Genomic DNA, 16,461 nt, shown 5'->3' on the forward strand with positions numbered 1-16,461 from the left:
AGCGTTTTATATATAATACCGTGTTGTATAAAATATCGAAGCACACGAGTCTCTGTGCGCCGTTACTAAATGACTACTACTACCTTTTTTGTTTTCTTTATTTTACGACTATAACCCGTAGACGCTGATCTTAAAGTTTCTTAAACTCCTGTATCAACTCCGTCCATCGTTCCTTTTGGTTTATTAAAATTTCGTAAGGGTACGACGACGCGTCCTCGGATTAACTTCACAAGAAAGTCACGTCTGTGTGTGTGTATAAAAAGTAAGTAAGTAAAACAAGAGACAAGAAAAACGACCGAAAAAGGAAAAAAGAAAAGGATGATTTTTCCTTCGCGAAACATGGATTAATTTTTATGTATTCTCTCAGCTCTCTCGTATAAAATATAATATAATGTTTTAATATTGCGGTCAATTTAATGACAAATAAGGAAATTACGAGAAATGCATCTATTCTTATCTCATATACCCGGATCAAATACGCATAGGAGTTCTATTCATCTATCACAAATGGCTCTTGAAATTGCAAACCTATTCTACGTTCTGTAGTATTATCAATGCTGAATAACTCTATTCTCGAATAGTTAGGGAAAAGGCATTTGTGTTTCGAGAACATAAGTAATGCATTTCGGAACTTCGATTTGAACCCTTTTCCTACGTCAAAATATCAAAAGGTACTTACCTACGTTAAACTATAATTACGTAACAAACACATCTCGTGTTTTATCATATTTCATAAAATCAAATTTCATGCATATTCGATGGTTCAATGCTTGATCAATGTCATGCGTAATAAAAAAGGTCTTATCAAAAAATCTACAAAATGTTCTACGCTGGTGAATCGAAAAACTCGTTCGAGCGGAGTCTTACCGGACTGGTTGGTGTTGGTTGGTTGGTTCGATCTGAAAAATCGTGAAATCGCAATATAAGGATCGTATGGCAGAATATTTGTCAAGGGATCAGGAATAAGGTAAAGGAAGAAAAAGAAGAAGATGGAGAAAGAGAGAGAGAGAGAGAGAGAGAAGTGAAAAAGAACAGGAATCCAAAGGATTTCGACTTCCTACGGGAATCCTTCGATTCGTTCGAGCATACTATGATTGAAGATAGACACACAATGTCGTCGTGTCTCGATTTGGATTAAATGAGAAAATGTTTTCAACTTACCTACTTTTAAAAGCATGAAAAATCCTCCTCTCGTCTATCTTTATAGCACTTCCGTTGTTATAACGAAGGGATATCAATTTTCGATGTTGCTACGTGATTAAAACGGAAACGGAAGAAAAGATCGTACTGTAGAAAACTTTATGGAAGTTCGATACACACACGTGGGTTATCGGCAGTTCCGTAGACGAAGCGTCCATAACGTCCGATGGACGATACGTACCTATGAAAGGAAACGGAGATAAACGAATTTCCGTTAGACTTTTTTTTCTCTTTTTTTTTCTTTTTTTACCTTTCTTCTATCTCTCGTCCCGTAAATTTGATCCCCTTCGTACGTAGGAACGTCAGTAGTATCGTACATTCTACCCTCTCCCACCTACACCCACACCCACCCGCGTAAGAAATAAATAAAATCGTTTAATTCAACCCGAAAAGATGTTACGTTTAAAAATTGACTGTTTATTTAAAAAAGAAAAAATCTTAAGGAGAATACTAGGTAAAGTATATTTCCCCTCGAGAGAGAGAGAGAGAGAATCTTTTGATAGAAATCAAATACAAATATGTCTCTCTCACATATGTTTCGTATAGATTATAAATAATTTTGAATAATGAAATAATATGAATAATTAAGAATTTGATTCGATTATACGATGTTACGTTTAGAAATTGATTGGTAAAAATGGCAATAATGTTGAAAGTTTTTACGTCAAATCGTCACGGCATAGGCATAAATTATTACGTGACGAGATCTTTCGTTTAGTCCTCCTCCCACCTCGTTATCTGGGGAAAGAGAAAGAGAAAAAAAGAAGAAAAAAAAAAAATAAGTAAGAAGGGAAAGAAAAAAAATGATATCTACCCAGGTGGTACCGAAGTAGTAAGGTACGGACGACGATATTTCGCGAGAAAATCTACGGAAAAGAGGCTTGCGGTAGCGAAACGATTTATGGAAGACGTTAACGATGTTCTATAATAGCTATCTCCGTCATACATTCTCATCTCTCGTTTTCTTGGTACCTTACACCGGACGGACGCTGATGGCAGAATTACACCATTAGTATCATCCTCTCGACGACGAAGACGACGAAGACATCCTCAAGATTCTTCCTTTCATCCAGTCAACGTTACGTTTTATTTTCTCCCTGTTGAGGATCAATGTCGGGAGTAAAAACATATTTGTGAAATGAAAGATCGCTTTACTAATGTATAAAGATACTAAGCCGCAGGATAAGCTCGTAGCGATGGAAATGAAAATAAAAAAGGAAGGAATAAACGTTGGAAATGCGACTTATTAGATGACGTTTCTTCCTTTTTCTTTTTCTTCTTTTTTGTTTCTTCTTTTTTTTTCTTTTTCTATTTTCTAACAGTCTCATTCTTCTTCTCTAATCATAAATATTTGCGAAAATTTTCAACGTAGTGGTACGTCGTGTCGGATTTCAACTACGATACGTTTGTCCAACTTCCGTTTCATTCGTTCCGTCTCTTCTGTTTGAAAACGGACGGACAGTAAACTAGAAAGATGTATGTTTGTATACAAATAATAAGTATGTTTGGTAGAAATGTTTTATCTCTTTCTTCTAACGGTCTACGTTCTTTCCATCTCTCTTTCTTTATCGAAGACCTATATCCCGGAGCAAAACTCGAATCTGAAAAGTAATCGTTCTTTGATGTTTACCATTGAAAGAAGTAGATACCGAATGAGAGGAGTGTTCTTCTTCGTACGCTTTAGCAACGTACAGTTAATAGGTGAAAGCTAACGTTCGTTACTTTGAATTGAGGGAAAACATAGAAAAGGTATGGAAATGATAGAATAGAAAAAGAAGAAAAATAAGAAAGAAATAGAGAGAGAAGACTCTTTTATTTTCTCATGGTGGTTTTATTCTGTAAACGGTCATTTTTCCTTTACGCCCATGGTCTACATTTTCCTGCGGGAAGTCGGGATGGCAAACAGGAACTTCATTAAAAGTGGTCGAACGCTCTCTCTCTCTCTCTCCCTTTCTCATCGCTTTGAAGTTAGCTAGCAAGCACAAAAAAAAGAGTCAAAGTACAAAAAGCAACGATGATGTTATGTGATGGAACGCTTGGTAGCCTTCGGTGGTGAATACAAGACTTTTCTCAAACGTTGGAGCGTCATCGGCTTACACTTACACCACGTTGGTACGGTGGTCCGTTTATCGAGTGTTTCCTTCGTCGGTCGATCGTAGATCGTGTAACCTTGTACCACGATTGGACACGATCTTGTGTCCTCCATTACGTTACTCGACTTTCTTTATCGCCAAAGGCAAACGTTTTACGCAAGAATTCTCTGAACATTCTTCGTAGCAGCAGCTTCTTCATCATCTTCTGCTTTTGTTCGGTTAGATAAAAAAAGAAAAGAAAAGAAAAGAATAGAAAAGAGGAGAGAGAGAAAAGAACGTTCGATTGCAAAGAAAATCTTTCATTCGAGAGCGTCGAATTTATAGCGCGAGATAAACGGTGTGCGTTTGCCATGGACAACTGCAGTACAGTGCGGTGCTTGTCATCTTCGAAAATCGTATCGAGAAAACCGTCACGCATACATCTTTCCCCGTCTATTTTCTGTTTGTACACGCTTTATATGGTAATCCGTTCGCGATCGTCGTGCGGCAAACCGTGCGTACCGAAGAAACACACAAGCATGCAAGCATGCAAGCGAGCGAGCAAGCGAGCAGGAACTCCGTGCACCGTAGATAAAGTATGACTCCTCGTATATTAAAAAGTAGAGAATAGTTTTGCGAGGGGATAGGAAAGTGTATTCGTTTCCAGATTGCCGATGGTAACGTTGGTGGTAGGTTCGCGGGGCTGCAAAGAGGAGTGTCAGGCCGGTAGCAAGCAAAGTTGTGTGGCTTCTCGACACTGTCTGACCCGTGGATTATCGGCTTACCGAGCTAGCACGCTTGGGTTATTTCTGCACGTGGGATGAGGGGTTCGACCTGGATAAGGTTCGAGCTTCGAGGAGGAAGAGAAGAATCTACCGTAATACTGATTTCCGGTCTCTCCTATCGCGATACCGTTAAGAGTCGATCGTTGAATGAGAATGACCGGGTGTTAGAACGCTTTTATTTTTTAATCTGATACCTAGGTGTACCATTCTACCTTACGTTTTACACTCGGTCACGTGATCAATCGATATAGAATACTCGGGAAAGGAGTTAGGTGTATATGATATAAGGGTTAAAGGTGTTCTTCGACGCTCGATTTCCATTATCCTTTCTCCGATGCACGGAAGCTTCGGTTTTCGGGTTGTCTGTCGAGAATTTCGCTGACAGCCTTTCTCCCGAATGCTTGTTACAAATACATGCTAGCTATTGGAGCAACACACGTTGTCGTTCGCACAAGTGTTCCCTGCTGTATCAGCAGCGTGACAATGTATTCTCAGCAGGTCGTCGATTCACCGACAAGTTCTATAAAGAGTAGCGTTCCTTCCGCAGCATACGAAACGATATTACTTTTCCTGTTTACGAAGTATGGAATCGGGACGACCGGATAAACGATCTTACGAAACGGAACGCATATTTTGCGAATAAAATCTAAACTAAAGAGGACGCTCGTATCAATGATAGTTATTACTTTTCGGTTACGTCTTGGCACGCTCGTCTAACGAAATAAATAACAAAAGCTCGGATAAGAAAAAGAAATAAGAAGAAAAAGATGATAAAGATTCAATATTTATTCTTGGCTCGAAGTTTCCGAGTCATTCCGAGTGCGATGATAGAATCCTAGAACGAAAAATAATGGGCAGGATATTTATCATTGCGGAAAACGTTGGCTCCTAGAACAAAGAAAGGTGACGTTTTAAAAGATAGACTGCGGAGGATCTCGCGACGCAGGATTTCTCCTTTCTGAAAACGCTTTTCAACATTTACCGTTCCTCGTGCTCCGTTTCTCCGAAGTAACAATGGCGGAAAGATCACGCGAAGCGGTAACGCGGCGACGCATACTTGCCACCCTTCAGGACTCATAATGCACCGGAGGCAGCCCAGGGGAAATTTAGCAGACGCCGTGAAAACCGTTGTTTTATACGCTTATACCGTCGTACACGCGAGACTGCCTCAGCCGTAGGTAGATACAAGGTAGGTAAGGTAAGGCAAGGTAAAAGCATTCGTGATCCCAGCAGCGAGTAACTCCATTAACGTTAACTCCGCGTCCTCTCCTCTCTTCCATCCCTCTCGTATCCTTTCCTCTCGCTTTCTCTTACCTCCTTCCGTTGGCCACGGTAGCCTTCGGCTTCATACAGTCAGCAGGGAAAATTAACCAAGAACGGTCAACCGAAACTATATATTAACGCAAACAAATAAATATAATATTATCGGATTAATAACGGGGCTTCTTTTTATTTATTACTTTATTTTTACACGTATACACGAAAATATCTAACTCATGGATTAATGTTTTCTCGTTTTTTCCTCTCTGTTAATCTACCGTTTAAAATCACGAGATATTTTCGTAATCAAATTTCTCACCTTACAGGACGTTTGTTTCAAAATGATACGAAAACGATACAATGAAAATGCTGAGAGAGAGAGAGAGAGGATGGGGGGAAGAAAGAGAAAAGCGGATAGGAACTAAAAGTAATAAGGGAGACGTAACAGCTTCGTCGACTCGCGCCAAGCGAAACTGCTATGGAGAACAGTTTCTAGGAAATTTGGTGTCAGCACACGTTTTTACGCGCATGCACTTTCCATAGAACTGCGCGGACGCGTACCTCGTTCTATTAAAATATATCAAGGCTATTCCCCCACGAAGAATAATTTTCTTCCTTAGAGTCAGCGAATATTCGAAAAGGCGAAATCCCGCGGTCTGCTGGAATTAGCCGACGGGGTCGAACGAGTTGACAAATTCACGGATATTCAGAGGGCTCGTTTCTCCCTCCCTTTCCCCCCCCTCTCTCTCTATTTCTGTACTTCCTCCCATCTCTTTTACTCTCTCTTCCCCTTCGGACTCTTTAATATCCGAGTCAGAGCAACGGGAAGTCAAGGGGCGGAAAGATTCACGTTTTCTGGGGCGCGAAATCGCAACAGGGTCCTTCTCCGTACTGGGTTGCGTCTCGACGTTCCCTCGATTCTATCTCGAGAGATCACCGAGCGAACGAAACGACCAAGCGATAATTTTCTACTAGCATGGGATGGAAGAACTGAGCGTATTCCCCGGTGGCCACGTTTTCCCTAAAAAAAAGAAAAAAGAAAGAAAGAAAGAAAGAAAAGAAAAAGAAAAAGAAAAAGAAAAAGAAAAAGAAAAGTAAAAAACCAGAATAAGAAACGAAAAAACTTTCTTTTCTTCGTTCAACCTTTAAAACGTAGCCCTGGATTATTTTCCTTTTTCTTTTTCTTTTTGTCCTTTTCTCTTTTTCCATTTTTTTCTTTTTTTCGTTCGAGAAAATTCCATTACGTTGAACGACGACCGAGAGACGACAACTACGAGAACGACGTTAATTCTATCGACGATTTCACTTTACAGGTCCAGCGATCCCCGTGAGGGCGGTTCTTCGAGGTACAGCCGAACTACCCTGCGATATTCGTCCACCACGACACAACGATTCGACCGTTTCGGGACACGACTCTGCCATTTTGGTCGTCTGGTACAAGAACGACATGACACCTATCTACAGGTGAGTGCGACCGAATCGATCTCTCGTGTTCCTTCTCTATAGCTTTCCTTCTCTTTGCTTTAACCCTCAACCACCCACCCACCCCCCAACCCTACCTCTTTCTCTTTACCTCCCATGAGGTTAAGTTACGGCCTCGAACGGAGGTAGTATAAAAAGACTACTAGCCAGAATACGCAACGTGACTTGCGCTCGTTAAGCACGACGATAAGAACATGCTCGAAGAAAGGAAGCTTTCTCTTTCTTTGTTTCTCTTGAACGTGTTACTTGCATCGTATATATATACATATATATATAGTTCTAACAATGCATATGCATACACGTAAAATATTTTCTAAATCGTTCGTAACATTTGTGTGATATCTGGAAATTAAAGACCCTTCGAAGTTTAATCGCGTTCAAAAGAATTCGATTCCTTATTATTATGTATCTGTAGTCCGGAAAAACTATAGAACCCTTTTAAGGTTTATTGAAAGTATAATCTCGTCTTTGGTTGTGCTATGAATGTGTTAGATACGTGACGCAGGATCACTGAAATGTAGGCTAGCAAGAAATATCGAGAACAATGTATTATTAAGAACTTCAAAAGTAACAATCGCGAAATAAACAACCAAGTAGCAAGTTTTACTATTGCATTGCTTTACGGACGGTGGGTCCTGGATAGCTCAATGGTTAAAGAGCAGTCGCCCGAAAAGCGGAAGATCCGGGTTCTAGTCCCGTCAGTCTAACGGCCCAATTTTTTCACGAATCCTACATAAATCTATCACAAATTAAGGAATATGGGGTGTTTATGTAGTCGCGAGAGAACTTTAAACGACTATTAGAAAATGTTTACGTCGATTTTCCTTATTACAAGGACAGATTATTTCTTAGACTGGAAAAAACAGCATAACGAACGATCCCCTCATCACGTATCCAGGCAATAAACCGTAACCACTGATGTATGTATCTACGGTGTAACGCAGCTACCGATGCCCTTGATGAATTTCGTCACATGAGCCACTTGGCTTAGGTATGTCATCCCTTCCGGAATTACTCCGTTAAGCCGGAGTCAAGAGATAATGGAGTCGCATGCTACGTAGCAAGCGACCGACCGAAGGAACGTTGTGGGGGAACACCATAAGAGTAGAGAAGGAGGTTGGAAGGCTATGGAAGGGAAACATCGTGAGTAGCGAAGAGGAAGGGTAAATTCTCTGTGTAGAAATAGGGGAAGGTTAGCTAAAAGGTGTGAGAGCTAGGCGGTAGCAAGATAATGGCGTGTCACGAGTAATGCAATTTAAGTGCGATGGTTTCCTTTAGTGTCTCTCGCAATTATTTCCTTGGCTAATGATAAAATTATACCTCGGTTTTCCACATAGATTTTCTAATTGTTATCACCCTTTAATCTTTCAAACACTATTGATAAGATAACACCTATGATAATATAAAAAGAATTCAAAAGAAATAAACCCTTCTGTGTTTGCTTCGATTAGATTTTATAAATAGATAAACAGAGCTTGCATTAGAAACGAACAATTTGTATCCTCCTTCGTTACTTTCTGCAAGTATCATGAATCTTCTATACCATTTTTCCTAAGGATTAGTGAGGAACGAAAATAGAAAGAAATAAAATAGATACAGAAATGAAAAAAGACAATCTATATTCTTGTTGCGTTTTTCGTTGATTTCAATCCGTACACCGGGCATGAGCACGGATAATAATTTTTGATTCCGTGCAAAAGCCGATTATAACGGCAAAATCGGATTACCCAGGAAGATTTGTATTTCGTAATAATAAATTCGCACTATTTAGTTTTTCGTCTTAAAAGATCCGTTTGATTTAATCGTACAATATGTATTACTCGAATCTACGTCTCGTAGGAACCTTCTTCATTGGTCTCGTCGGGAAAAAACATGTTAACTCAAATTTACCAGTCGGGAAAAATAAAAGAGAAAAGTTAATCGCGTGAAACGTTAATCGATATCCCAACTAACAATACTTTTAAACCAACTACGTTCCAACGAACGTACGGACGGACCGTTGCCGTTCTTTCACCGTCTAAATGTTACGTGCGATGCGTGACAAGGTATTAAAACTAGCTCACAACTAACTCCGCACGCTTCGTTACTTAACACGACGTTTCAACAGGGATTGATTTCATTATATGACCGCAAGTATATAGCTAGACTACTCTGACGATTTCTACAACGATTTCTACCTTAGAAACCATTATTACCCTTTTCGCGAATGAAGCGCTTTAAGTGCTCACAACGTCCGTATCAATTGTAAATCGCGAACGAGTGTCTACTCCGAGGGCTTACCGAGAATAGGATTGCATATCCTACCTAGCATGACTACCTAGTAATCATCAATATGAACGAATACCACCAAGTTTTTCCTTTCCATCGTAGGATTCCCATAAAATTACCAGTTGAATCGACACATTCCGAAATATTATAACAGATAAAGTTGTTTAAATATTTCAACAAATAATCCAAATGCGAGGACATTCCATAACCACGGTATCGAAAGTTAACGATAAAAAAATAAGCAGAAAAAAAAAATAAAGAGAATAAAAGAACCAGTCCGTTCGTGCTATTTTGTTGGATTACTTTAATCGAAGTTAGATTTTCGCGTTATCGCACGCAAAACAACGGGTTTGGCAAACTTTCCTTTCTACTTCCACTTATCGCGCTGCCATGCGATCTTTATGGCGACTAAAACGTTCGTTTACTTGTTAGATTGTAATACTTATACCAAGAGACTAAAGCTAGAATTAAGCTATGGAGTTATACACGTACTTGGACGATTATAGATTTGTTCTCACAGAGTCGCGAAGTCGCTTGTCTTGGCTCCTTGCACCACCCCCCACCCCCTCTCCTCCTCCGGAAACCCCCATAACCGAGTGGATGCTAGAAGGAAAGTCGCTTCGAAATACGGTGCAGTAGTCGTACCGAGTTTATAGTCGGACAAACATAGGGAGGAGGTACGGTGCACCTATATCGGAACAGGTCAGGCACGTAGTTTGACCGAAGTTAAGTCCATTAGACAATGCAAAATGTAAGACTTAAGTCTTAAGCCTATCGAGCGAGAGTCGAGCGCTGTTTGGTTACTACCACTGAGATGTAAAGCTCGAGCGCGGAGTTGCCTGTAATTGGCCGATTGGCTTAAGTCTTAACTTACAGGCTTATTCATTGTTCGCGGAACGTTCTCTCTATATACATATATATATACATACCATACAAGATTTTATATATATATATAGAAGAGTTCAAGACTTCGAGGATATATAGTACTCATTAAGTTAAGTAACAAGTTCTTAGTCGATGTGAATCGAACAAAAAAAAGTAGCCCTTGACTAAGTTACAAATAGTATCGAATTTGTTTGTTTTCATTCGACGAGAGTAGGGACTTATCTTATTCTCGTATAGAACAAAAATATGATGATAGGTTATTGACGAAAAGAGAAAGAAACTACTCAATGCTTCGATAGTCGCATATAATTGCTCTCTTACCACTTTTATCGCTATCGATAATAGGGTCGTTCGTTAGATTTTAGAATTCGTCTCGTTATTATTGTTCTTCGTACAAATGAGAGATATTTGTCGATCTCGTCCCATTATTCAATGATGATTGCTCCACGTCATATTTGAATAATGTAATATTATTTATGGATCGTAATTGAATGTACGATTGTAATCTAGAATATAATACTTGAAGCTTTAAACACATTCAAGATATTAAATATTCGTGATCTTTTGTTTGAACGTATAAAAATAAGATCACGCGACAAATGTTCATTCTTGTCAAATTTATTCCTTTTTACCCCCCCCCCTTGGCGAATGTCATTTCCGGTACAATCTAATATTACTGACGGACGTGCATACGTTACAAGACGCTAGCATGTAGTTTTGTATGTACCTACATAAGTCCCTGGAATCCCACCAACAAATTGCACTTTCTAACGCTACGTTAAGCAAAATGTGCAAAACGCGATATCGGTTTGGTGGGTAAACGCGCGTGATCCGCGACGATCAGTCAAGTAATTTTTTCTCGAGCGTCATTGAAGAATCCTTTGAAAATGTTCTAACGTTTTAATATTTTTCTTTTTTTCATTCATTCAAGAAGAATGCCGCCGACATACAGAAAAATGTCCCTTCGATATTTTTCAGACTATCGTTAAACTCATTAAAGTGTTCTCCCTTATCCTCGAATCGTGCCCATAATTATGAAAGTAGTCAAATAAAATAAGTTTATAAGTTATTTCAAACATCACATTATTTTTAAACTACATTAATTCAATACAATTTTCACGGATATTGTCAAAAATGAACTGTTCGATAGTGTTTGTTAATTCAATATTAAAAATCTCGAAACAAGAGAGATATATGACTTAGACCACTTTCATAATTATGATCACAATTATCTTCTTCGTTGGATTGAACATTTTGATCTATTTCCTTTGTTCTCTCTCTCTCTCTTTCTTTTTTTTCGAACATGCTAGTTCTTCCAACGTTACTTGACATTCTCATCACGTTCTCCCGGCTGCGTTTTGCAACATCGCCCTCGGAGAGCAGCACCATCCTTTGAAAGTCGTCCTCGTAACGCCTATTAGCTTCACCGTATTCGTTCGTCTACAGACTGGCACAGCTTGCACGCCTGAACTTTTCCGTTCGCTCCGGATTTTTATTCAATTTCCTGTCGCCGTTCCGAGTTTTTCCCTCTCATATCCCCGACCAAAATATCATATCTTCCATTCCAATCCAAAACTCGAAAAAGAGAATAACGAGGAGGTACGGTTAATTCTTTCTGAAAATTTTAGTTAGTATTGTACTGGATAAGCTCATCTTCTATATTTTTTCTTTTTTTTTTTTTATACAAGTTCGAATTCATAAAATGCGATATAAGGTGAGTCGAAATTAATCAGAACACGTGAATATCTCCGTTGGATTTTAGAATACGAAAGTATATCTACATCGGAATTAGAATGGGTTCGAAACACGCACGTGCTCCTCGTATCGTTGACACGTGTTCCTCATTTGATCAGATATTTTTAAGTAGTATAAAAAAGAGTACTCTTATATGATCAGGCAGTTTTAATTAGTAAAGATATGAAATGTAAAATGTCTCGTAAATTATGTATTAACATTTCGATAATCTCAGATTAATACTTTCATACGCAGAATAATAAAAGGAATCAAAATTGTTTAAGAAAGATAATTAAGTTACATTAAAAAATAAAGTGCAGTAGCATTCGTGTTAGATCACCAGTGTATTCGCATATATCAAAAATTAAGATGTATTATGATATATGATTGTTTCCTCTCTCTCTATCATTTTTATTTATTTTTATTTAAAAAGAAGAACGAAAAGAAAAAAGGATCAAATAACCCCTCTCTCCCAATATCCCAAATCATTCTGTATATGATATAATACATAAAAAAAAAAAAGAAAGAATATCTTGCTGGAATAGGAATAATATTTGTCGACATTTCGTTACCATTATCAAAACTAATCCATACGGTAAATAACATTACCGACGTTCATCGTAACGGCTCTTGAGCATACTCCCGGACTAATCCACAGGTCATGGATCCGCCTGCGTTGTGTCGTTCATGCATATTTATGAAACTCGGCTAGTCTGCCTGGAAATCGGTTCCCACGCGAGAAAACAATAAAAAGTGGACGACGACGAGTTGCGGGAGTATTAAAAGCGCGGTCACGTATCTCGAAAGACTATTCGTCTTCCTTCGTTTCTTAATTGTTTCGTTTTTAAAATGAACTGAAAAAACAAAAAGAAAAGAAAAAACGGAAATAAAAAAACCGAAAGAGGAAATGCATTCCGTTCGTATCCATTCGTGCGTTAGATGTCGATTCATATAATCGCAAGTTTATGAGTACACACGTATACACACGTGCATACTTTGAGAAAACCGACAGGAAACGATTAAACTCGCACGATTTACTCGAAACGATCATACTTCGCTCTGACACCTTTCTATAACCGAAGGATTGCGTGAATACGAGTTTTGCTGTCTGTCATTTCTCGCAAACCCTTTACACCCCATTTATCAAACCTTACGCTGGCATCTTACTACTGTTCAACTTAATCGCCGGATAAAGTTTATCTTTTTATCATTTTTCTCTTTTTCTTTTTTTTATTTTGTTTGTTTTTTTTTTTTAACGAGAGAATAAAAGAGTCGAAAGTAATTTAAAATCCGCGGGAGTAGAGAAGAAAGAAAAAAAAAGTGCAAAAGAGTAAACGAAAGCAAAAAAGAAAAAAAAGGGTGGAAGGAAACAAAAAAGACGTAAAGAAATAAAATCGTCATCCTGTAAGAAGAAATGATGGAATACGCTTGGCGTATATGAGTATATACTAGGTAACGTATACCTAGACGACGAATATATTGTAGTAGAAAAGGTGAAACGCATATTTTTCCTAGAAAACCGAAAGAGGACAAAGCAAGCTCTCGCACTTTGCACTTGCGTAGCGTTAATTCTCTTTCTCTCTCTCTCTCTCTCTCTGTCTCTGGCTATTCCCATGAGAGACTCCAAACGATGAAAGTTCCACGAACGCGCGTCGCCTGTTGTTAAATAAATTATCCGGCTTCTAATTACGTGAAAAATAGTGAAAACTGGAAGAGAGTCGTCCCAACCGCCGCCGGGAGCGTGTAAACAGGTCGGCCGGTGCTTGCCGGCGGTGAAAGAGAAAAATAAAGAGAAAGGGAGAGAGAAGAAAGGTAAAACGGAGTAAAGCGAAAGGAAAGAGGATGAGTGAGAGGGCAAAGAGAAAATAAGGATGGAACGGTTGAAGCTCGAGGCAAAGGGAGAAGGATACTTGCTACCATTATAGTCGTGCTGTCCCAGGATCCTCTACATATTTCTCTGTACCAGATTCTCTACAGTTTCCCGTATAACGGCTCGGTACGATTTGAATAAGACAAATGCCTTTCCTTCGCAACCGTCTTCCTTTCTCATCTTTTCCATTCTCGAAAGGATCTTTTTGCACGTTAATAAATCGCTTACGGCATCCCAGGTGTCGTCGTAGTTTTCTAGACGGATAAGAACATTCGCTGGTACTGGTAATGGTTTGCTGGTAAAGGGATCGATGCCCTCGTCGCCCTTTCGTCTGTAAATAGATTCGATTATTTTTTCGCGATCATCCGAAGTAGTTGGGGGAGGAGGAGGAGGAGGAGAAGGAAAAGAGGTATCTAGGAAGGGTAAGGAAGACTACGAACAGGAGGTTTGCGGTGAACACGAGCCGCGGGCAAGGATGGCTTGACAGCGGTGCTGGTACTTGCCGTGCACTAGCTAGTTCATAATGAAAGCAATGTGTCTTCATTTAGTCGCTTGTTTCGCAGCAACGCTAGTCGGTATAGGGAACGGTATAATGGAAGGTAACGCGCTGGATCTGCAGTAGGTTGCAGCCCAAGGTGGTGAATACATCCACGTACGTCCTCGTAGAAGATATCAGGGACGAAAGAGAGGGTGCGAGCCAGGGAGAAAGGGAGATGGGGGAAGGGCTGAATGCGCGAGCAAGAGGAAGAGAGAAAGAGGAAGAGAGAGAGAGAGAGAGTACATTATACTACGGGCTAGTCACATATAGCCAAGGGACAATGCTCTTGTCTCTACGGTACGCCTTGTTTGTTACAACTGGCTTCCTCCCCCTTCACAGGGACGCGACCCTTCGTCGTCCACTACTCTCCACTGCCGCCGCAGCCGCAGCTACCACCGACACCGCAACCGACATTATACGCGACGCTACCTCCTCTTTAACCTCCACGTTCTATCCACCGACGAAATCCATAAACCCCAAAGGAGTTACGAGTTAGGTTCGCGCCTCGCAAATCGACCGACATCGTGATCCCTATTTAATATTATATGTTTAACCGAACGTATTCGAAACTATCGATAGGTAATGGTTGGCCACGTTAAATCGTGCGAAACCGAAGAAAAAACTTAACGCGTTGACCGTCGCGTCGACGGTCACCCATTATCACTGGTATTTGTTTCTTCGACAAATCTTTCAGCAAAATTTAATCCTACACAAATTTATTATTTATATATATATACTTATTAGAATTATATTTAAAGGAAAATTTAACGAGAAAAGCTCTACGCTATAAGCTCAATTTATCTTGATTTCCTGTCAATTAACGTCGTTAAAGCCTTATTTGTATAATACATCGCTTACTTAATTAAATAATATGCAAAATAATATAGCCAAAGCAGATAGTAATTTAGTTAATATGCATAATATTTTCTTAATTAGAACTCATTAAGAAAATAGCCTCCTTTTGTGATATTTATTTCGTTATAAAAAATGCATAAATCTATCGCATCGATAATTAAAATCCCTTATTAATTCACTAATAATATCTATGAACGATTCAATTACAATGGATGAGTCTCATAAACGGATAATTACATTTCAAAGTACTAAACGATTTTAACGAATTAGCGTGCTATTTACATAGATCCATACAAGCATACGTGTTTATATATACATACGCGTATAAAACGAGTATGCTAAACACCGAATAATGAAGTAGATAATGTTGTTGAATGATCTCGTAGAGATATAATTATACATTTAAACGTTATTGCCTTTAAATGGTATCCCAGTCACATAATCTAGATCTCTTTCGTTTGGTAAAAAGAATTAGAAAAGTTGCGGAAAGATTACAGTATGCTAGGTGCGGGTCGATGAGGGCGCGCGAGAAGAGTTAATCGCATTTTCGATTCTTCTTACGTTCGGATTACTTGCGTTCTTACGGATCTACGTGGATTCGAAAGGTAGTACGATCAATGAAAAACTCTAAGAGGCCACGTGTCGCTGTGTATTCGCGGTAATTTCAAAGTTTTCACTCGTTTACGAGGTGAGAAGGCTAAAATCCGCCCATGTGCTTTCCTCCTACTATAAGAACGTCACCACTCCTCGCCCCCTCTCATCCACCAACTCGCCTATCACCCCGGAAACGTGACTGATGGACGAAACTACACCCCTTGAATTTTATTTCTTCCAATTCTCCCTCTCTCTCTCTCCCTCTCTCTCTCCCTTTCTTTTTCTTCTTTTCTTTTGCACGAGCACGGAAACCTCGACGGCGAACTTTTCAAGTGCTTTTACAACGTCATAAGCGGCAAATCTTTCGAAAGACGAAAGAGAGATACGCGAGAAGCCCGTTTCCTTTATCTTTCGAAACATCTTCTCTCTTTATTAATTCGACTCTCGACTCGAGGTATCTTAGATCTCGTTTGAAAGAGAAAGAGAATGTGAGAGAAAAAGAAAGATAAGAAATCGAAGAGAGAGAGAGAGAGAGGCGAGAGCACCATACTTCAGAAGCGTTATTTTCAAGATGGAAGGTAGCGATGCAAAAGTAGGTATGAATAATGGACGTGGTAGTTGCTACTTGGTCTATCGTCTCTCTGACGAAAGAAAGAAAGGAAGGAAGTAAGAAAGAAAGTAAGAAAGAAAGCAAGAAAGAAAGCAAGAAAGAAACAGAGAAAGAGGGAGATATTGCGAGAAGGTGCGGAAGTGAGGACGAAGGAAGGAAAATGGGGTGGAAAGGGGAGGAAAGGGGAGAGGAGGACGAGGGCGTGCCAACGTAGGCCGCGAGCTAGGACGCGAGTTTCAAGCGCGAAGTAACACGGGAGGGAATAGAGAATGAGTTTGCAAATGAGCGGCTATAGGTACTCGTGATCG

General features: G+C 39.5%; 1 protein-coding gene across 3 annotated transcripts in view; it reads left to right on the forward strand.

The window, feature by feature from the left end:
* The window catches only part of LOC122526419 (hemicentin-1-like), a 189,181-nt gene that overhangs the window by 133,666 nt on the left and 39,054 nt on the right, over positions 1-16,461 (forward strand). For all 3 annotated transcript variants that reach the window (XM_043649812.1, XM_043649813.1, XM_043649814.1), the window contains one exon: positions 6,631-6,781. In XM_043649812.1, the coding sequence (XP_043505747.1) occupies positions 6,631-6,781 (151 nt within the window). The remainder of the gene's footprint in view (positions 1-6,630; positions 6,782-16,461) is intronic.

This window comes from Polistes fuscatus, unplaced genomic scaffold (assembly GCF_010416935.1).
Source record: "Polistes fuscatus isolate 324 unplaced genomic scaffold, CU_Pfus_HIC Scaffold11, whole genome shotgun sequence".
Taxonomy (NCBI): domain Eukaryota; kingdom Metazoa; phylum Arthropoda; class Insecta; order Hymenoptera; family Vespidae; genus Polistes; species Polistes fuscatus.